At 40.1% G+C, this 22,535-nt stretch overlaps 3 protein-coding genes across 6 annotated transcripts in view; 1 reads left to right on the forward strand and 2 right to left on the reverse strand.

Moving 5' to 3' along the window:
* Positions 1-9,074, reverse strand: asb14a (ankyrin repeat and SOCS box containing 14a). 4 transcript variants are annotated; one of them, XM_042090021.1, is made up of 10 exons: positions 9,016-9,074; positions 8,518-8,691; positions 7,674-7,726; positions 7,464-7,595; positions 7,165-7,323; positions 3,155-3,400; positions 2,868-3,039; positions 2,120-2,663; positions 1,858-2,011; positions 1-957 (listed from the first exon to the last, which is right to left on the reverse strand). In XM_042090021.1, the coding sequence occupies exons 2-10, from the start codon at positions 8,640-8,642 to the stop codon at positions 776-778; spliced, it is 1,767 nt and encodes a 588-aa protein (XP_041945955.1). In that variant the 5' UTR covers positions 8,643-8,691; positions 9,016-9,074; the 3' UTR covers positions 1-775. The 4 variants fall into 4 exon arrangements, with proteins under 4 accessions (XP_041945955.1, XP_041945954.1, XP_041945953.1 ...); XM_042090020.1 differs by having other exon boundaries at positions 8,518-8,694; positions 9,016-9,073; XM_042090019.1 differs by lacking the exon at positions 9,016-9,074 and adding an exon at positions 8,833-8,994 and having other exon boundaries at positions 8,518-8,694.
* Positions 8,748-22,535, forward strand: part of LOC121707452 — a 19,461-nt gene continuing 5,673 nt past the window's right edge. Inside the window, 1 exon segment of the mRNA XM_042090054.1 lies at positions 8,748-8,757. The gene's annotated coding sequence lies outside the window, so the exon portion shown is untranslated.
* Positions 13,115-15,166, reverse strand: rps23 (ribosomal protein S23). The gene is made up of 4 exons (XM_042090074.1): positions 15,058-15,166; positions 14,196-14,355; positions 13,978-14,098; positions 13,115-13,299 (listed from the first exon to the last, which is right to left on the reverse strand). The coding sequence occupies exons 1-4, from the start codon at positions 15,059-15,061 to the stop codon at positions 13,153-13,155; spliced, it is 432 nt and encodes a 143-aa protein (XP_041946008.1). The 5' UTR covers positions 15,062-15,166; the 3' UTR covers positions 13,115-13,152.

The raw sequence follows: 22,535 nt of genomic DNA on the forward strand, positions 1-22,535 counted from the left end.
TGATAATATAATGATTTATTCATAAATAATAATTCAGGAAATATGTTTTGATGTTGGAAATATGTTTTGATGTTTTCATGCGGAATGGTTGCCTAGAAACACAGAGACACTGCAACAAACATTGCACAAAAGGTGCTTTTTCGAAGATAACTTGCCTTGCATAAGAAAGTGCTGCAGTGCTTGTTCCAGTATCGCTGTAGCAGAATGTAATGTAAACAATCAACAAAACACTATGAACAGTCAAATACAATTTCAGTAATAGTTCACTAAAATCACTTTGTAAACAATTAAGAATCTTGCCTTGGTTTACCAAACATTGTATGTTTAGACACATCGCAAAATTAGCCAATTTCAAAATGTTGAGAATTAGAGCACATTGAGTACAAGGAAATATTTAAAAGAGCTATGGCACTGCAATAGCAATGGTGTCCCTTACTATACAGGCATGAGCGAGTACCCATGAGGACCTGGATTTTAGCCCGATGTGGGTCATTTCTCAATATAGCCTCCCCATAAACTGTCCTGCTCTGTTTGCTTTCCACTATTCTGTCAATTAAAAGCAAATGTTAAAATAAATAACTTTTAAATCACCATAGCAAATGTTAGCTATTAAAATTTTGCCTACATTTGCAAATATTTTAAGAGCAGTTTGACCTTCAATAGGCATGTCACATCTTGTGTTGCCAATGCTTTTGTAAATTCATGGGAAACAAAAAGTGCATTTGTTCTGGTAGCAATTCAAACACCAAACAGCTAAACAGTCAATCTCAGGACTTCATGTCACATGCCTCATCTTGTTTCTTTGTCCGTAGAGATCATATTCACGGTACAAGATGTATTCCTTAAGACGATCTGGCAGAGGGAGGAAGCTCATGAAGACAGGTGCTCGGAGACGCAAGCGGCCAAGGCAGTTCCTGATTCTCAGCCGGCACAGGTGTTGAAGGGGCCTCACATTTTCTGGAATGTTCAATGAGAATAAGCTTCTCTCCGAATTCTAATAATTTAAATGAAATTAACCAGCTACACATCTTTCTAGCCAGCACTACTTTCTCCAGTACCTTGGAAAGGAAAGGTAGTTTAGAGATGGGGCGGTAATTATTCAAAGAATTTGCATCCAGGTTGGGCTTTTTAAGCAGGGGTTGGACCACCGCATGCTTAAAGCAGGCAGGGACAGCACCAGATGTCAAACAGGAGTTGATAACTAGCTGTATGGAAGGGCCCAACACATCAAAGGCATCTTTCAAGATAGGAGAGGGGACAACATCACCAGAGGAAGATGTGGGTTTCATACAGAGGACTATGTCCTTGAGATCTGCTAGTGATACATCAGCAAAGTGACTGAAAGTAAATAAAGGGCCTGAAGACACCTTAACTGGGGGGGAAGGCAGAGGAGGGGGAGAGAACAGTGCTCTGATGTTTTCGATTTTATCAATGAAAAATTTCTTAAATTTCTCATAAGCATCAGCACTTGTGAAGGGAGCAGGTGAGAGTGGAGGGTTGGTGATTTGATTAATAGTGTGAAACAGAATTTTGGGTCTGTTAGCATGTTGATTAATAATATCAGAGAAGTATTTAGCTCTGGCTGCTTTGGCGGCTGCCTGGAAGGATGCTAAAGTAGATTTAAAAATGTCATGGGAGACTGTAAGACGGTCTTTTAGCCATTTCCTTTCAGCTCTCCGGCAGGCCTGCCTGAGTGAGCGGGAGGCATCATCTAACCAGACTTGAGATTTAAATTTCGGACGCTTGTGACAAAGAGGAGCCACCATATCAAGAATGGCTGAGCAGGAGGAGTGGAAAAGAGCGTTTAAAAACATACCTGTTTGCTGCATTACTCCTAAAGGAGTAATCATTACTCACCTTGAATCTGACAGATATCTGGCCATTCTTTGTTTTCCACCAGAGCAGCCTTGAGTTTGGAGCAGAAGGTGGCATGGTCAACATAATCCATCATGACGCGCACTACATGTCCAGTCAGATGCTTTAGACAGTGCAATGTGATCACTTCACAAAACTGTGAGGAGTGAGAGAATGCAAACATGTTCCAGTCAGAGATAATGCAATACTTAAGCTGCCTAATAAGATAAACAACCTGCATTGATCCTCCCTCTCTGCCACTTACCATGGTGTCCTTGATGACCGTGTTGCTCCAGCCCTCATAGTCAGGAGGCACATGGGACCCTTGGCCATAGGGGCAGTCAAAGCATCGCTTCACATCATAGCCATAATTGAACAGCATTCTCAGGAGGAGCTCATCCTTGAGAGCATGCTGCAGTGCCGTGGGATAATGTGTGGGATTGACACGTGAGACGTAGTTGACATTAGCACCATAGCGGAGCAGCAGGTTGATCAAGTCATGGTTACCCGTCCGTAATGCTACATGCAGACACTTCACAGGGTCTTGGTTGGGCATAGCGCCAGCCTCTAACAGAATTTCTACAGAGCGTAGGTCCTCATTGGACACTGCAAAGTAGAGGGCAGACTTGCGCTGGTCATCATAATTACGGCGCACCCAGGGGTGGAGCATGAAATTGGGGTCGTAGCCAGCAGACAACAACATCTCCAAGCATTGTGTCTGGCCCCCAGCAGCTGCAGAGTGCAGAGGGCTTATGCCGCTATCATCCACGGCCTCAAACGTTGTCACAGGGATAAGGAGAGCCAGTGCCCTGTAGATGAAAGTACATTTGGTGCTTCTGTTGGTAGTCAGTTCTAATTGAGATTTTATGTCAACCATGTAATACATTTTGGCCTGGCTGATCTGCCTGTGATTACAATGCATAGGCTAATGTGTGCATATTTATGTTTATCTTGAATAATACAAGTAGAAAGATTCCTGAGCTGAGCATAAGTACTTAAGAAGTGCTACTCACGCCACATGTCCACGATGAGCCACTCTATGAATGGGTAGATGCCCTGTGTGTTTGGGCACATCAGGATCTGCCCCATATTTTAGTAGGAGGGAGATTACTTCTGCATTTCCAGATGCTGCAGCTTCAAATAATATAGAGGCACTGTCCTGTGCTTGGGACTTAACATCAGCCCCTAGCAAGCACAATTATCCAGGACCATGTCAGTTCTCTTAATAATATACATGCTATTGTGTATTTTTGCAATTAAGTTTAGACTTGGTACTTGATGTAAATGCAATTGAGCTCACCTCTTTTCAGCAATGTGTGGACAATGCCCATGTGTCCAATCTGAGCTGCAAGAGCCAGAGGAGTGAGCCCATAGGCACTGTGGGGGTCAGGCCATGCACCAGCCTTCAATAGCTGCTCCACAAAATCCTGTTTTCCCAGCCGGGCAGCCTCATGCAGCGCAGTCCTTTGGTTTGCTCCCTCTTGGTTAACGTTGGCACCCATACAGAGTAACATTTTCATCATGTCATGATTGTTGTTTCGTATGGCTGAGAAAGCACATTATATGACCAATTAAAAGGCTGAAAATAATGTTTTACGTATGTAATTCAAAACTTTTAGGCACCATTAGGTGCTATACACTCACCGGCCACTTTACATGTTCAACTGCCCTCAACACCTACGGTATATATTCAGTTAATTACATGGCAGCAACTGAATGCATTTAGGTAGGCATGGTCAAAACGATCTGCTGAAGTTCAAACTGACAATGTGCTATGGTTGTTGGTGCCGGACAGGCTGGTCTGAGTATTTCAAAAACTGCTGATCTACTGGGATTTTCATGCACAAACATCTCTAGAGTTTACAGAGAAAGTTGGGCAAAAATGGCAGAGGTTGATGCCAGAAATCGGAAGAGAGAGGCCAGACTGGTTGAAGTTGATAGAAAGGCAGTAGTCACTAAAATAACAGGAAACTGCGGCTACAATTTGCACAGGCTCAACAAAATTTGAACAACAGATGATTGGTGAAATGTTGCTTGGTCTAGTGAGTCGGATGGAGTCAGAATTTTGTGTAAATGACATGAAAGCATGCATCCATCCTATCCTTTTATCAATAGTTAAGGCTGGTGGTGATGAAATTGGGGGGGGGGGGGGGGTATTTTCTTGCTACACTTTGTGCCCCTTAGTACCAGTGTTGCATCATTTAAGTGCCACAGCCTACCAGACTATTGTTGCTGACCATGTACATGACCACAGTGTACCGATCTTCTGATGGCTACTTCCAGCATCAGACGTGTCACAAAGCCTGAATCATCTCAAACTGGAACATAACAAAGAGTCCTCTGTACTCAAATGGCCTACACACCAGTGCAAAGCCCTATTGTTTCTGTACGGATTATTAATGTAGCTGCAAGCAGCGATGGCAGGCCCGAGCACCTACAGTTCTGAAGTGTGTGCCAATTTTTTGCTATCGATTCGATGGTGGCGCTATGCCAGACATGCATTTGGACATGTGAATATCATCATTACCATAATAATCAATAACCTGTTGTTTCAGCCAAATTAGCTAATGCATTGCGTCTTTCACACATTTCCTGTTTATTCAGCGAGATATTTAAAATAATTGTGTCACCAGTCTGACACATTTCAACATATCAACAATCCCCTCACTATTCAACATCAACATATCAACATATCAACAATCCCCTCACTATTCAACATCAACAACATCTTGACATCATGTCCTCTAATTTTGACATGATTTTGATCAACTATCTAGGACAGTGTTTCTCAAAGTTCAGTGTTTTTTCAGACCAAGGACCACTTAACCAGTAAAAAAACCTCACGCACCACCTAACTAATAGTCACAATAGGCCTACTCACTGAACCACCTTGCTAATTGTCTTTGCACCTTGCTTATTGTGTCAGAGGATTCATATGATTTAAATTAGCATAGCTTACATAGGCAGTAACCACACTTTGAGAAACACTGATCTAGGAGAAGTGCATCAGAATTTGGTCAAACGAGTGCACATTCTCCCAATATATAAAAAACAATTCTTGCAATGACGCCTCTAGAGCTGGATTAATGTACTACTCATTTTCTTTCTGTTGCAAAAAAAGGATAATTTTGATGCAAATACACTTAATAATGAAATGACTGTTTGTAGCCTTCAGTATATTCTACTCAAACCAAACAGCTCTGAAATGTAGGCTATAATAAAAAAAACATCTTGTGAACATCCTTTAGAAACACAGAAGCACAACTGAATTTGGTGAAGGAAATATTTTCTCTGGCTTTTTTCTGTCTCAGCAACAAGTAGGCTAGCTCTGATGCACTGTAAAACTCAGAACAAGACATTTCATCTCACACTGCTATCAGCATAATAGTCTATGTGACTCAAACGATAAGTGCATTCTCTGTTGGGATAGTGATGACAGACAAACTGAGAGAGATGAATGACAGCAGGATGGATTCGATTCTCAAAAATACGGAACAAAATGCGTTCCGTATCAGTTCAATACGGAACACATCTTTTTCTTTTCAAATACGGGATGATTCCGTTTTTTACGGAGCGGTTGATCTGCAGAGTACCGTAGGTAGCCTATGTCTCATTTTAAATGCCTAACGTCACTGTGTCTAAAAATCGAGTGCCCGTCCCCTAGCTCTACAGATACAAATCAAAGCTACGGGTACGAATCACTTTTGCACCATTTATCTCAATCACATGTGGTGCAAAAATGAGAGCATGGAAATCAGCATTTGAGACTCCTAGCGGCAGATTCAAGCAGTTGTAGCTACTGACTGGTGTGCGTGAGAGAAAATGGTCAGACCCATAGATTGAATAAATGCATTTGGAAGAAAGAATTCTACAGACTCAGCTCGTCACATAAACGTTTACAAGTGTACACAGTCATTTTGTTCATGCTCTCGCATTTGCAAATACAGGTGTGCTGTAAATACAGGTGTTCAAATTTACTGATACACATCTGTGGCTTTTGGCTACAGGTACAAAATCTATTGCCACAAAATGCTCAAGAGTTTTGCACCAAATACCTTCATAGGGTAGAGTAGAAGGGGGTGTGGCGTGGGTGTGACAGTAGTTGTTTCTCAGGTTGAGACCACTTTAGTTTTGATGTAGCCCCCTACTCTGCCTCTTTTGCAACTGTCCCATGGCAGAGGCATGTGGTGTCATATTAAACGTGCCATCTCTGCCTTTTTTTTATGCATATTCATCACTTGTATTTTGTGCATTTTTCCTAATGCAAACTGTCTACTTATGTTATGCCCATTATACACGGGTTACGTTTTTTATCTCCTGCCCCGGTGCACAATATTAAAAGTTTCTCTCACGCTGCAGAAAAGTCCTTTTAGGCAAGTCCCTCCACTCGGCGACCATATTGTAACACTTTTTGGGCACTTATCGGGCATCTATTTCGTCAGAAATGCTCGTGCGCAAGGCTTCACGACACCAACCTTGCTCCAGCGGTGAGATCACAACACATGATTGGTATGATGTATTAACAACACACCACATGATTGGCACAATGTATTCACATGTTGAATTGTGGGCAAGATAGTATGTAGGCAACTGCCATATTGGCGTTACAAACTAACATGCATTTATGGAGGATTTTTTGAGTGCTGTGTGTACTCATTAGAAAGTTGCAGAGTGTGCAGTACTGGCTGCTATCAGTGTGAATAAAATGTCATGAAAACAACGGGGAAAATAAGTATTGAACACGTCAACATTTTTTTCAGTAAGTATACTTCCAGTGAGGCTTTTCGCATTCAATTTTCACCAGACATACTTTTTTCCTATGCCATTCCACTTTTTTACTCATAACTCTACTTATGGACATTAATGTTTGGATTTTGTTATATGTGTAGATTACCATATACTAATGTCTGGTGAAAATGTTATGCGAATAGCCTCACTGGAAGTATACTTACTGAAACAAAATGTTGATGTGTTCAATACTTATTTTCCCCGCTGTATATTGTAAATGTCTGTTGATTGTGGTTTATCTGTTTGTTGGCAGGAGCTGATGTGTCCTGCTCGATTCCTGCCTGCTCGATCCCTGCTCTTTCATCTTTCATGCTTCAGAGAGGTAGAGAGCAATAAACAGCCAAACTAAGGTCGGTTGTAGCGTCCATTATTCCACAATACACAACGCAGAGTGAACAAGGGAGGGGAGAGACGCCACAATATGTATGGCTAATCCACAGGATATGTCAAGAGTCAGACTCAAGAGAGAAAGGTTTGACCACCCTGTAATTCATTTGTATACATTAGGATACTTTTATTTACCTGTGACAAGTAGTGTCGTCTCTTCATTATCGAAAACATTGGAACAGCTGCCCTTGTCCAGGAGAAAAGAAGCATTCTCGATCAGACCCTTCTCCACAGACAGGAAGAGGGGTGTCTCTCCCTTGTACGTGCGCTTGTGTATTGCATCCCTCGGGGAAGCTTTAAGACACACAGTTCAGACATTAGCCTGGTAAACTGATTGCTCAATGCTATTACACTTGTGCCAACCGATAGACCTGCCATGGAGTTCGGCAGTGTTGCAGTTCAGTGTCAGTGGATGTTACAGGTTTGAAACAAACCTGCAAAAGTGATTTCTAGGAGTGTGTAGTTACTCTGACTGGCTGCCTCATGTAAAGCCACCCAGCCTCTGTTGTCTGCATCAGAAAAGGCTTTCTGGTGGGTTGTCAGATTGCGGAGAACCACCTCATCACCTAATGCAGAGAAATACAGGTTTCAGTATGCCCTGAGTAATGTGTGCACCTGTGCATTCTGTCAAGTTTCACTCATACCTGTTCTAATGGCAGTAAGGACTCTGTCCAGTTTAGAAGGCTGTTGAATAATCCTGTGAAAAGCAAAATGATGTTGATAGATAATGAAGGTATCAAGCAGTTTGCAACATTCAATGCCAGCTGTTATGTGTGAAGACGGATTGAAAGATTGTTGTGAACACAAGCCAACATCAAGTACATATTAACTATGAAGAGCAATTGGAAAGAACAAATTCAATTATCAAAACAAACCCAAAAGTAATTGTCAGTTAACGTCATGTGACATTTTGACCACATTTCTAATGTCAATTGGAGATGGCATGTCATTAAAGCCCATATGGGTCTACAATGCCTCAAAGATGCAACAGTCTACCTTATATCACACCAAAACCCATCTCAGCCAGACATGACCCCTAGTTGTTTGTTTGTTTTATCTTCCTCTGTGTAAAGGACTTTGTGCTCACTATATACTTGAACAGTGCTACGTAAATAAAACACATTATTATAATACAATGATTACTTTGTCCCTATGTTTGAAATGTCTCACTATTCTAATTCTTCACACACACATGCACCTACGATTTAATTTGTGATGTAACTTATCTATTAATTGGGTGGTGTTCAGTACACCTTGCCTTTATTCAGTTTTAAATACCCACATGGTTGTGGATCTCACCTGAAATAATAATAATAATATTAAAAAAACAATGGACATGCCTTTAATTCCTTAACTGACATTTGAGATTTATTAGCTGTAATTGTTATTTTGCCACCAATATTTACTATACTATATATATTTGCTTTTCTTTCTTCCTACCTCAAATATTTAATTCAAGAAGCAAAATCTCTCTCTAGATGACACTACCTATGTGCACTCCCAGAGTATCCCTGTAAGTCCGTTTGTTTGCTGTGCTCCAGTAGGCTCTGTTCAATCCCAAACTGTGTGGCTATATCCTCATCCAGGATCAATGCTGATGATTCCATGTCCATCTGTCTCTTTCTTGCTCAATGTCCAGCTTTATGTGAATGCAGGTGATCTCTACTGTATAGAATTTGAAGAACAGTGGTTGGTAAAGAGACAAATGTTAGCAAATAAAGAGTGCATGTTATCAAATTACCTAAGGTGGCACATGTATTTGATATTATTATATATTACTTATACAAACAATATATTACTTACACAAACATTTCACTGATCATTGTACTGAACACTTGAATAGAAGATGAATACTGAGACATGTCTGAATATTGGCAAAGCCACACATTTCAGACATACAGACAGTTCCCCTCTTTGTCAATTCTTCTAAGAATAAACCAGACAGGTAACCCTTTTTAACTAAAATATCTTATCATTTTATATTACCGATCATCAGCAAGCAGCGTTTCTGTTGTGTCCTTTAGTGGGGTTCTGAATGATAGCACTTACTGGACACTGAGATATAAATATTGCTTCATGCCTATAAATAACTGATCACGAGACAGACCCAGGGCACTTCCCCCCTCTTCCCCGCTGGCCTACTGATCTTCAGTGACACTTTTTTTTTCAGACTTCGGTTACTAAGAGAGATCACAGGAGGGGCTCTCATCCATTCTGATCAATACAGCAGTAATACTGACCTTACAATTAGCATGATTCTCAGTGAATATTTAGTACAGAGGACCTGTGAGGAGGACTACAATCATTTCAAATGGGGGCACATAATCTATCCTTGTGTTGACACAATGTCAAGTTTAGTGTATGCTAAATTTAGTAACCCCTTGTTTCTGATTATGACCCATGTACTACTTAACTTTCCCCCTACTCTCATCCCCTAAATAGACTTCTTGAGTAGATGAATACCTTCAGTGGCAAGCTAATCTCCCCCAAATGTTCCTCTATGACAATCAAATTTCCTTCTGAATGAATAAAGTAGTTCTAATCTACTCAAATCTTATCTAAAGCTCAAGCAGTTTGCATGGGCTGAGCAATATTGTCTTTGTGATCAGCAGTTAGCTTAGATACAGTCTGTGTCCACTAGATGGCAGGATTCATCAGGATTGTTTTGAAGTCATGCCTTTACAAATGTATTTCTCACACTTAGCCTTAAAGCAACACTTTACCAAAATAATGACTTCAAACTTATCTAATGATACACTGATTTATAATAATAAAGAATGTCATCTCTGACATTGTTGATGTGCATCGCTGTTGATCGCTTTAGCTATAAATTGGGTAGGCAATGAAAATGTGGTTTTGTTTTTTGATGACTGGGGCATAAATGTCAATTATTACCGTTGTGTTGCTTTAAAGTTTTAGTGAAATCTAATGACAAGCACTTTTAAGTTCAGTGCCTTCACTTTTAAGTTCAGTGCTTTGTAGTGATGATCTTTATAGTTTGCTCTTACCCTTAACCTAGGTGGGAAGAGGGCATTGTAACCAGATTCATCCATTTGTCTCTGTGTGTCTTAAAAGTACTGGTCAAATGTTCTTCAAATGTTTATAATGTAATCATACAGAACCCTAATTAGGAAACCATTTTTTAAGTAGGTTTATACTCTGAGAATCTTAAAACAATAATCAGAGGCATATCTTTCAAGAGTTTTGACGTTAACTGAATAGTTTTGAAAATCATACTGTCAAGGCAACATAAAAGCAACCAACTTTTTGTTCAAAGTTGTATCAGAAGGCATCCAGTTTCAAATTAATTAATGGAATGGAGTCATCAGCCTGTCAGATTGGGACAAGCTTGTGCAGATGGGGGTTGATGCTCACCTGGTATCCTGGATCACAGACTACCTGACGGAGAGACCACAGTTGGTCAGGCTGAAAGACTGCTTCTCAGAGGCTGTGATCAGCAGCACCGGAGCGCCTCAGGGGACTGTGCTTTCACCGTTCCTGTTCACCCTGTACATGTCTCAACCATCTGCAGCTGAACCTAACAAAGAACAAGGAGGTGGTGGTGGATTTCAGGAGATCTAAGCCCTTATGCTGCCAGTATACATTGAAGGGGTCAATGGGGAGGTGGTCAGCACATATAAGTACCTGGGGATACACATGAACAATAAACTGGTCTGGTCAGCCAACACAGATGCACTGTATCAGAAAGGGCAGAGTTGGCTTTACTTCCTGAGGAGGCTGCGGTCATTCAATGTCTGCAGTAAGCTCCTCTGGATGTTTTACCAGTCAGTCATTGCCAGTGTCCTCTTTTATGCTGTGGTGTGCTGGGGAGGCAGCATTAAGAAGAGGGATGCTGGGCAACTGAACAGACTGGTGAGGAAAGCTGGCTCTGTTGTTAACCATTGAGCTGGAGTCACTCACAACAACTGCAGAGAAACGGATCACGAGCAGGATGCTGGCAATCATGGACAAGGACCACCACCCACTACACAGCACGCTCAATAAACAGAGGAGCATGTTCTGTGGCAGACCTCTGTCCCAGTCATGCTCAACAGACAGGTTGAGAAGGTCCTTTGTCCCCAGGGCCATCCAATGCCACACAAAAGGGGAGGGGAGGAATTGACTTTTCAGCATGAGCCTGTCTCTCTCTCAGCTCCCATCATATCACTTTGCCTGCTGTCCACCTGACTTCTTTTACAGGCAGTCCTCCTACACAATATGGACTGTGGTCATAACATCTACATGTTATAACTTATGCCAAAATTATTCATACCCCTGGCAAAATTGATGTAATGTTGATTTTCTCTTGACCAATATGTTTGCCCTGAAAATTACACTGCCACATGCCAAAAGGTTGTAAGACAATGTGGTAGAAACATGGAATCAAAAAAATTCATACCCTTTTTAAACAATCAATGGAAACATCTTTATTTACCATCAAAGCTCTCAAAATGCCCATGGCCTCACACATTCACTCACTTAGCACCTGAGATCAATTAAGTCTGAGTCTTTAGTCCTCAGGACTCACTTTGGGATTCAGCCTAGAGGGAGAAATGCGCAGTGTTAACAGTGAGGGTTGTAGCTGCTAGTAATCAAGGATCTTTGGTGTTAATGTACCGTGTTACGAAGCGCAATGAAGCAAACATCAGCTTTTTCACCCTCATGCACTCTTAAGTCTTATGCCTTTAAACCAGTTACAGCATACACATGATATTTCTTGCCAGATTTTTTCTGCTACTTGCTATTCCGCACTTTTATTGTTCAGTCCATTTCTACATTTTTGACATTCCCAAAAAATGATGAGCCTCTCAATTTCAGGGCCAGGTCAAACTTTCTTCCCCGTCTCTTTCTTCAGTCTCAGCCTAATACACTCATACGTTTTGTTGTACAAAGCACATACCCCAACACCGTTTTGAAATGTTTAAGTACCTTTATATTTCCTTTGTTCATACGGTTTCACAATTTATTTTTTGTCTTGTCAATTTCATCTTCCTATGCTGAAGTTTGAACCCTTCACATTATTTTGAATAACTACCTTTGTTAACCCTGCTACACAAATGCAAGCTGATGGTGGGGGTTCTGGTAAAACTAAATTGGCCTTAAAGCAACACCAAAACGTTTTTTGTACCTTAAAATAATGTTTCCAAAATCGTTTCAGTGGTTAATCAACTCGTAACAGGGTAAACGGCACTTCTGCATTCGCTTCGCAGCCCTGTATCGGCTATAACCGCACTATGTAAGTTTACCAGATCGGGTAGCAGATCTGTAGTTCGATGGAATGAGACATAAGAAACTACAAATGACTTGCATCTGATGTTGCAATACATCATATTTCATAAAATCAGCATATTCTACCTTGTCTGACATTGTTACTTGCAAAGCCAGTGCTGGATAAACAAATAGCGTGCGTGCGACAGAGGAAAAGTTCTTTGGTGTTGCTTTAACCAAGCATTCTTAAATTGGCAATTGGCTTAAATTGGATAGTTCTCTAGCCAGATACATGTCTGATCTCAGTAAAAGAACACAGTAGGGAATGTTGTGGTCAATTGGCTTCAAGCAGCTAGAGGGAAGTGCAAGCCAAATCTCTTCACAGATGGCTACATGTTTTGCAACACAATGGGGCCAGCCTTCCATATACCGAACTCAATTTTATTTTCATATCACTGCTGCAGGCAGGCTATGCGTAACAGAGAGATAAAACCCGCCCAGAAACTACTGCTAGGTAGGTCTGCAAAAATAGAGAAGCCAATCATGCCTGTCTTGTCATTTTCTCTCTCCATCACTCTCGCATAAAATCAACAACTGTCTCTCAAAAATCTTCACGATTCACGTGAATGACATATCTTGATTCAAAACAGCGAATTTCGCCGAAAAGCGACTAGTTTGCAGGTATGTGGATTGCAGGTGTTAGCATCCAAAATCAGAGCTCTACAAAAACGGTCTTAATGATTGGCATGGAATGGTTGCCAAAGAGCCGAGGAATTATATTCACACACATCAGTTCATTGCCCCAACAAAATAAACCTGCTAACCCTTAATACTACACATTGTTAAAAATGATACACAAGAAAACTTAACACATGGCTTCAGAATTGAAAAACCTTTATTGTATTCAAAGGTGCTTTATGATCTTGGTCTCTCTTTCTTGCCTTTGTACAAGGCCAGGAGTGACACATTGGCAACTTTCACCACCTTGAATCGCACACCAGGGATATCACCAACGGCATGGCCCTTGCGACCAAATCCTGCCACAAGAACTTCATCGTTTTCCTAAACACAGTGAAAGTGAGGATGTCAACTTTAACTTTACTTACAGCAAAGAAATGTCCAGACAGGGGCCTGTGTCCATTTAGTATTTTTTTTTCTGAGCACCAATGTTTTTTCAGTTGTTCCCAAAAAGAGCATGTATGCAGCCACCTGGAGAAATGTACTACATCCAGTGTCTTTATGAGCATTCTGCCAGTTTTGTGTGGCTACTTTAAGCGCTTTTAATGGAAAATCGCAATTATATAACTTCTTAACTGCAAAGTTCATATAAATGGCAGACTTAACTCCATAATTGTATACATTTTTTTATTTTTATCTGAAGTTACTGAGGAACAGTCAGTGTACAATCTAAAAATCATTACTGTAACAAAGGTTACAATACCTGAATCACAACCCTATTGTATTACACAGTACACATCCCAATTTGGGAGTTGTCTGCCAGCACACCATCTACACTTATATTAGCAAGCTAATTACACTGTTATAGAAACTAAGCAATGTAGAACATCTGTGATGGAACACTGGGTTGAAGGACAGGCCAGCAGAAAAAAAACAAAAACAAATGGACACAGGACATTACATGGCATTTAAGAGGTAAACATTTGCTAAACTGAGTAAAAAAAAAAATCACTGATTTCCCAAACAGACATGAATATTTGGGAAAATCGAATATTAACTTACCTCAATGAAGTTCAAGCAACCATCATTTGGAACAAAAGCGGTGATTTTTTTGCCATTCTTGATCAGCTGGACCCTGACACACTTCCTGATAGCAGAGTTGGGCTGCTTAGCTTCAACACCACTGTGATGAGAAGACCATGTTAGTTCTTACACAGCCTCACACTTATGGTATTTCATAATATGTACAGAATTCTAACGCCATGAACCTCCTCACTTACACTTTCTCAAGGACAATGCCTTTGGCATGAGACGCGCCACCAAAGGGATTGGCCTTCAGTGCGGTACCCAAATGGGCCTTTTTGTACTGCTTGTCGTGCCATTTCTGTTCACGGCGATGGTTCCGCAGCTTTCTGGCGGTACGCAGACCACGACACTTGCCTGTTAAGATGCGAAACACAACATCCCTTAATCGTCAGAGATGTACGAGATTGAAAACGGCAAGCTACTCCAATACAACACATCCAACAGCTAACGTTGTTCACAAGATTGATTCGGACATTCTTACAAGCCAACACAGCTTTAAAGATTTCCCTCATCAATATCGTTCACTTTTGTTAAAGGAACAATTGACTAAGTCACATTTACGCCAAATACTTTGTGCTGTTCAGAACCAATATCCCTAACATTGTAACATTACCCTCAATGTTGGTGAATAACATACTTATCAAAGATGCTATGCTAATGTTCCAAAATCGAGGCAAATGCGGCCTCGTACAATATCAATAGTAGGCTAGTCCATTACATTTTAAGATTTTAAGTGAAGTGTCGCTTGCTTGTTATCGTTTATAAAAAAAAAAAACTTGTTTATGAAAGAGGGGTACTGGAAGGCATCGGATGAACGACACTTGATTATCGCTCGCTTGATTCGACCATGATTTAACGTTAGCCATAAAATGGCGTGGCCGAGCTCCACGTTGTGTTACGTTTGTTTGAAAAAAACGTTTAAAACACAATCCTTCTTGCGTTAGCATTTAGTTGAAACGCAACAGCAGCTCATAAGCTTTACTTTTATCGTTTAGAGTTAAATAAAACAATACATAACACACCAATAAGCACAAAATTGTAAAAACATACACCTACCCATGTTTGTAGATTACGAGCCCTCGCTGGAAAGGAAGATCCCAGGGTTCCAAGCGCAAATGTCTGTCTTTCAAGACCCGAAGGTGTCTTACGATGTGCCTGATTGTAATAGCTATTTGTTACATTTTACGTGAGAGTTTCTTATGCAATTGTGATATAAATTATACAATTATACCATTGAACATTTGGTACAATGATTATATAAAATAATCAACACATTTGTGCTAAAAAAAAAATTCGTCCGTCAGGTCAGGTATACTTTCCAACGCCTGCACTAAAATGCGCCTTCTTGAAAGACAGTATGGGGTTATTCTACATTTTCCCCATAGATATATATACTGTCAGTATATATATCTATGCATTTTCCCATTGGGTGAAGCATATTTGATAGATAGATAGATAGATAGATAGATAGATACTTTATTGATCCCCAGGGGACCTAACTATTGAGGATCATTCTTTTTCTATAGTTTTTTTTATGCATGGTTGCCAACCGTTCTGTAAAATACGGAATCGGAAAGGAAAAGGACATGTTCCTTACTGATATGGAACGCAATTTTGTTCCGTATGATTGAGAATCAACTCAGTGCAAATCCATGTCAGATCAGTATAATAAACTAGACTATGAACAGAGCTCGTCTACGGAGAGCCTGGCCACTCCGTATTAAGTCCCATTGTATTTCCACTGGGGGCGATCGCCATGAGTGCAGAATAAATGGGAGTCAATGAAGCTAGACGGCTAAAATTGTCTTTTTCACCTGATTGTCGTTGACAAATCTCAGATTTGATTGTAGTTTGTATAACTTCAACATGGGTTATAGGTCAAAAGTTGAATGAACGAGTACTTATGTCCTTTTGTTTTCTTACAGGTTGGGTCGTTGTTGCCCATAACACGCTAGCATTGTGCTAATGAGCGACGTCATTGACACGTTTGAAAGTCTTTTAAGAACAATTAAGTGATATAAAATACTCCACCAAGTGTATTTTCTTTGCCTCCCCTTTCGAATACAATATTCAAATGACTTGGAAAAAAATGATATCCCGAGAAAAGTGGATTTTGAGGGGTACAGCTCCATAGACCTCCATGCATTCTGCACTCGTGGACGAGCGCCCTCATGTGGAACCACAGAAGGAACTGCAACCAGTTCAGAAACCGGAAGTTTTCCGAGAGTGGCAGTTCTCCCCTTATTAGACATTCTCTGCTATGAACGAAGAATGCACGATTCGTATGAGATAAAGGGAAACTATGCTTTGGACATTTATCCATGTCGGTTTTCTGTCATCACTATTCCAACAGAGAATGCACTTATCGTTTGAGCTACTGTGAGTCACGTAGGCTATACGCTGGCAACATGCTTCACTTAACGGAAGAGGAGAGATAGACTTCTCTGCATAGTCTGTCTGCCTCCCCCCCATGTTTGGATACTGTCTGTCCACTAGCCACTTTTTACCACTGTCTTTCTGCCTCACTGTTTGCGTGATAAATTAGCACATTAGCACGTTATATATATATAGAATATAAATATATAGACTTTATTTCTGCATTGTTGCACTGTTGGACTTACTCATTTGCACTATCACCATGACCATATCACCATTGCCCTATCACCATGACACTCACTCACACAGAGCACCTTACCTTACCTTACTATGCACAAAGAATCACAGGCTCAGTCCCTGCCTCAGTCATTACAAGTGCCTCTTGATTGATTAATCACCACTATGTGGATACTGTTTTTTAGAATTAATTTAGATTAAGTGTTAGTTATTATAATTTGTATTTTAGTGTATTTAGTATATTCTTTATATTCTACTGTCCTTATTGCTTAACTGTGTTTTTATATTATATACTTTAATTACTTTTTCTGCTGTTAGTGAATGTGTGTGTGTGTTGTCTGTATGCTACTGAGACCTTGAATTTCCCCTGGGGATCAATAAAGTATCTATCTATCTATCTATCTATCTATCTATCTACATGACATGTCTTGCTCAGAGTTTAAGTGCTACAGTTACAGTGCGTGCAGGATAAACAACTAGGCTAGCTAGCCTATTTGCTGCTGAGACAGAAAAAAAACAGATGATGAGCTTCACCAAATTCAGAGATGTGCTTCTGAAGCTGTTTGATGTTCACAGGATATTTTTTTCTGTGATATCTGCCAGTTCAGTTTTATACATTTCAGAGTTTTTGGCTACAAAGAAGTTATTTCTTTATTAAGTGTTTTTGCATCGAAATGATTTTTGCTTTGCCACGGCCCACGGATAGAAAATGAGGCTACAATTCAATACGGAGCCCTGGAAGCGTCATTGCAAGATTTTTTTAAATATAGGCTACCGCACTGGCGCCTTAATGCAGGGGCTTACCTGGGCTTCAGCCCAGGGGCCTCAACCAATGAGGGGCCTCCTAATAATAATAATGATTATCAATAATAATAAACGGTCGTGTCCATATTCGCGGCGTCAGTCATTAGCCTACTCTGGAGCTAGCCTACATAATTGAGCACATTGCACAATGACATCCTTGCAGAGGCCCCCTTTGTCTTCTCTTCTAAAGTGTAACAAAATGTAACAAAACTTCCCAACGGGTATGTAGAGGAGGTAGAGGAGAGGCTGAAACTGACTGACAAATTTACAAACTCTAGAGATAACGTGGGTAGGATTGAAGCAACAATAACGAATGACGTGGATTCTGTCCATGAAAACAGAAGGCAGGTAAATATCGTAGCAAATAGCCTGGCAATGAAACAGCTTTAAAAACATGTAGGCTATTTCACTTGTCTCACTGGAGTGAACGCAGAACATGGGCTGTTGCGCAAAGAAATTAATTAGTGATCTGCATCTCCGTTCATCAAAAGCTAGTTTGTGCTAACCCATTCGTTATGTTTTCTCCATTGTTAATGTGAGATATGTCTCCAGGGTACGTAGTGATAATGCATAAGGTAGCAAATGTTCACGTCACATGAGCCAGCTGCTTGTTCTGTAGGCTAAAAGTATTTCTGTCCCTCCCAAGCTGCGTTAAAATGGTGTGTTAAGTAGACAGAATTTCAAAAAAACCTCCTGGGGAACCCCCCGACACGACAAACACATGCACGTTTGAAAAGCTTGAAACGTCCATATGTGTAACCCATCTTTTAACTTAGCCTGCTACAGCCAGTGTTGTAAAAGTTCAACGCTTGTTTTCGTGCAGTAGGCTAGCCTTTTTGATAAGCGATGTCATGGGTAGGCTGACGTGATTAAGGAGGGCTTTCTGTTCCTGTTTATGTAAATGTTTTACATAGGCTCAATAATTAGGCTACACTGTAACTGCATGTTACTGTAGGCTTTATTCGCGGGCCGGGTATCATTTAATATTATTAATATTAAATGATATGATATGATATGATATGATATTAATACAAATATTAATATCATAATTAATATTTGCGGTTTGGGGGGGGGGGGGCTTAAAAACATGTAGCCCAGGGGGCTCAGGTGGTATTAAGGTGCCCCTGACTGTGAGAATGCGCACATTTGACCAAATTGTGCACTCGTTTAACTCAATTATGATCTCATTTTACTAGATTGTGCATAGAATGTAGTATATTATGAGCTCATTTTAGTAAATAGTGCACTCATATTTTAGTGCGTTCATTTGATACAATTTAGTAAATAGGCCCACAATTTTGTAAAATGATGCGCTATTTAGTAAAACATTGTTGTGTGTTTTCAAGTGTATACCGCCCCCCCCCCACCTGTTCCTTATTTTCATATCAAAAAGTTGGCAACCCAACTTGGTTACCCTGGAAATCCAGAGTTCTCAGTTACTGTTACAGTAATTACAATTAGGCTTAATATATATAATAATAATAATAGGCTAATAAGGCTAATAAGTATAATTTAATGATTAGGCCTATACAATAGGCCTATAATATAATATTAATAGTAGCCAACAGTAGTTGCAGTTACAGAACTATTCAAATCTGGATTGTGGTCTGTAGCCAGGCTATATGCCACGAGACTCTACAGCCAGCTTGTATATTTCTGGTGGAACATCAGTGTAACAGCATCGTTATATTCTGCTCCTTTCGTTTTCACCAAACACTATATCTTGTTTATGCCCAATAGGGCTCTTTATTCAACTTTGACACACACATAAAACCTTCAGTATCTTAAAAGAAAATTCCGGTATTTAGCACTTTGAGTCCCTTTTCTGGTTTGTTTTGGATGAACTAGAGTGGTGGACACCGAAATTTTGACAATTGGTCCTGTCTCGACCTTTCTGACTCGTTTTGAATCGCCTTTGACTAAGAGTGGCTGCCAACAGGCATACTGTAGGCTACTCAAACATGTCCTAAAACGACCCTTAACGTTCGTTTTCAAAACTGTGCAACTCACCGACTGGTTAGTGGTGTTCGTTGATGTTCCAAAACAAGTAGCGTATAGCGAAATACAGCTTCTGTCGTGTTTTATTTGGCATTTTGTAAAATCCTATTGATTTCTTTTGGAATACTTATTGCATGTTGATATTACTGCGGCACCGTCTATGCTTCAGGTTCAAATATTGAGCGGTTGTGAGGTGTCCACGATAGCAAATAAGACAGCTGGAAATCATACATTGCACCGATATATTTGCTTTTAATAATCAACGAACACCACTAACCACTCGGTGAGTTGCACAGTTTTGAAAACGAACGTTAAGGGTTGTTTTAGGACATGTTTGAGTAGCCTACAGTATGCCTGTTGGCAGCCACTCTGAGTAGTCAAAGCCGATTAGAGAACGTAATATCGCTTAGAGCACCTTTAATATGGTTATGGTTATGATTATGGGATTTGGCTGATGCCTTTGTCCAAAGCGACACACAAATACATGTTCATTCACTAAGCGCAACACCCAACCGGGTTCGGGTAAACAGTACACTAAAACAATAGCCACCAGGTGATGGTCCATCAAAAATATATGAGCTGACTGAAAAGCCTTCCAGGAAGAGCATGTTCTCCCAATCCTAAGTTCTGTTTGCCTGTGGCCACATACATCAGTCTTTAGTTGGGCATCACCCTAAATTGTGTGTGTGTGTTTTTTTTTTATGTACGCACATTGAACACACATTAAAATGGCATTTAAAAAGGGCCCAAACTACTAGCCTGGGTGAACCCAGACCCACCTGCTGACAAATTAGAATTTGCTCTGCAGGTCCATCTGGAGATCTTCCCATAGACCTCTGAGTGGTAACAAAAGTGAGGGCAAAACGTCTGCATTCCAAAATCCAAAATGTTCCCACAGGATACTTATATGGGTAAAGATGGCAGCTTTTTTGTAGGTGAACTTCAGAGGTTTCTGGAAGCTGATTTCCGAAAACCCAGGAACGAATCACTAGTGTTGGGCAAGTTACTTCAAAATCGAAATGTATTATGCATTACTTATTACTGTCATTTCAAAGTAATTTGTTACATTATAATATTACTGTCTCTGAATTGTAAGGCATTACACTAATATTGCATTACTTTTAATTTACTTTCACCAAAATATCTGGAAATGTGGATTTGCCATTCTAAATGCAGTTTATTACGCTCAATCATAGTCAGAATTTTGTTAAAAACCGACAAAAGGTCAAAGTCTGGTAAATTGTGATATAAATACTGTAACTCTAAGGTCTAGGCCTGCTCATTAAAATCAATAGAGAGCCTACTATATTGTAAATCAAAGCTTAAAGAAACTGTATGTAAGATTGTGGTCAAAACTGGTACTGAAATCACTTTCAAACTACTGTAGAGCGATGTATCCCCTTCCCCTCCCCTCTGACTGGCAGAGCTGGCAACACGGATGCCGAAACACTACTGACTTTGTGATTAGTAGATAGGTGGAGGGTGGCGCATCAGGCCAAAACACAACATGACAACATCAACATCAGTTGAGGGCTGCAACTCCACTTTTTAAATGACAATATCCTGGCCAGACTACTGTTGTCAGTGATATAAGTATTTGAAATAACATGATTTCTTAATATCTAGTGACATATCAGGGCCATTTATGATTAATTGAAATACATTTCTTACATACGGTTCCTTTAATAAAGACATGTCAAGATGGTGGCCTACTGACCATTTTGGTGCCCTAAGTGAGTGGTTTTGAGTGAGTGACATTTAAATGATAACTCAAACACCTAAAGTAAAATAAAAGGCCTATTATTTACAGACCATTACTGTGTGTTTTTAAACATTCATGCTGTTTTCTTATAAATGGTGCACTGTCACTTTAAGAGCATGATCTTTATGTTCTCATAATGCCTTTTTGCCAGCTCTTGTTTACAAGCCTTGTTTGTTGAGTTACATTGATAGCACAATATTAACAATAATATGCACAATGTTAAGTTGTTTTAAGCAGCCTTCATTGCTTTGGAAAGTATGCAATAACATGTTGCATTTCGTTTTGCAAATAAAAGTGAATGGATTATTTTTTTGTCAACTCGGCATATCATGTGCTTCATGTAAATGCTTGGAAAACTAATTATTGAAGACCCGCCAATTCCATTCTAGCACTACGTGGTGGAGATTGAGAGAACCCAAAAAGTATCAAACTTGCATGTACCATGGTGTTAGTGCATTCTGACATTGTAAACTTTATTGATGAAGAGTGAAATGCAGTTTGCAGTAAAGCTACTATTCATTGGTTAGGCTACATGTGGGTGCCCCCTCTGTCCTTTGGTGCCCTACGCAAAGTGTGTGATGCGCGTGGTGGGAACGGTGGCACTGCCAGGCTACACAATCTTTTTTCTGCATTTCTATCCCTTTATTCTCTTTAAGTTCAATTGTGAATTCAAGTTCACAGCTCAAAGCTGACATGCACTAGAAGTTTGTGTTTAATCAAGAATCAAAAAGATTAGCGTGGCACCACTTTAGATGTTTCATTAAATGACTTGTGCTATTTCGCGAGGCATAGTGAGATCTTTCGGTTTCGCACAAAGTGCACTAACTATTATGTTCTTCATATCCTTGTCTCTGAGCGTAGCCTAGGCTTATGTCCATCCCGCAAATAGAGTCCGCTGCAGCCACAGTCATCTTCAACCAGTATCAGGAGATAACGTTCTACTATTTTGCGCGGATTTTTTCTCCTCTGTTGTTCTCTCGGTGGTGTTTGCGAATATGTATTAAAAAAAACACTGCTTAATTTTTGGTTAAAATGCATTGTAATGCGCGTTACTGAAGTTTGTACCGAGTAAAATATTACCCAATTTTTTTTTGTAATGCCTTACATTACCACGTTACCGCAAACAGCAATATATTACAGTAATTACATTACTTTTGTAACGCATTACTCCCAACACTGCGAATCACAACCACTTGCCAGGCTTTATACAGTATGATGACAGAGGAGTAGGCTACAGTTTGCAGCACTGTTCAACACAACCAATAGCTGCACTAATGTCGTCAGTGTGGGTTTTCTTAGGAATTGAGTAGGCCTAAATAACTGCTTACAAGAAAGTGGTCTGGTATTGGCTACAAGT

Source organism: Alosa sapidissima, chromosome 4, assembly GCF_018492685.1.
Source record: "Alosa sapidissima isolate fAloSap1 chromosome 4, fAloSap1.pri, whole genome shotgun sequence".
Classification (NCBI taxonomy): domain Eukaryota; kingdom Metazoa; phylum Chordata; class Actinopteri; order Clupeiformes; family Clupeidae; genus Alosa; species Alosa sapidissima.

Excerpts from the sequence above, each read along its gene's own strand:
- asb14a (XM_042090021.1), bottom strand. The coding sequence starts at position 8,642 with ATGGACATGGAATCATCAGCATTGATCCTGGATGAGGATATAGCCACA. Across the intron at positions 2,664-2,867 it reads GCTCATCGTGGACATGTGGC|GGCACTGGCTCTCCTTATCC; the intron begins GTGAGTAGCACT and ends TTTCATCTACAG. Across the intron at positions 958-1,857 it reads AGATATCTGTCAGATTCAAG|AAAATGTGAGGCCCCTTCAA; the intron begins GTGAGTAATGAT and ends TGAACATTCCAG.
- rps23 (XM_042090074.1), bottom strand. Across the intron at positions 14,099-14,195 it reads GGCATTGTCCTTGAGAAAGT|TGGTGTTGAAGCTAAGCAGC; the intron begins GTAAGTGAGGAG and ends TTCTCATCACAG. Across the intron at positions 13,300-13,977 it reads GTTGCTTGAACTTCATTGAG|GAAAACGATGAAGTTCTTGT; the intron begins GTAAGTTAATAT and ends CACTGTGTTTAG.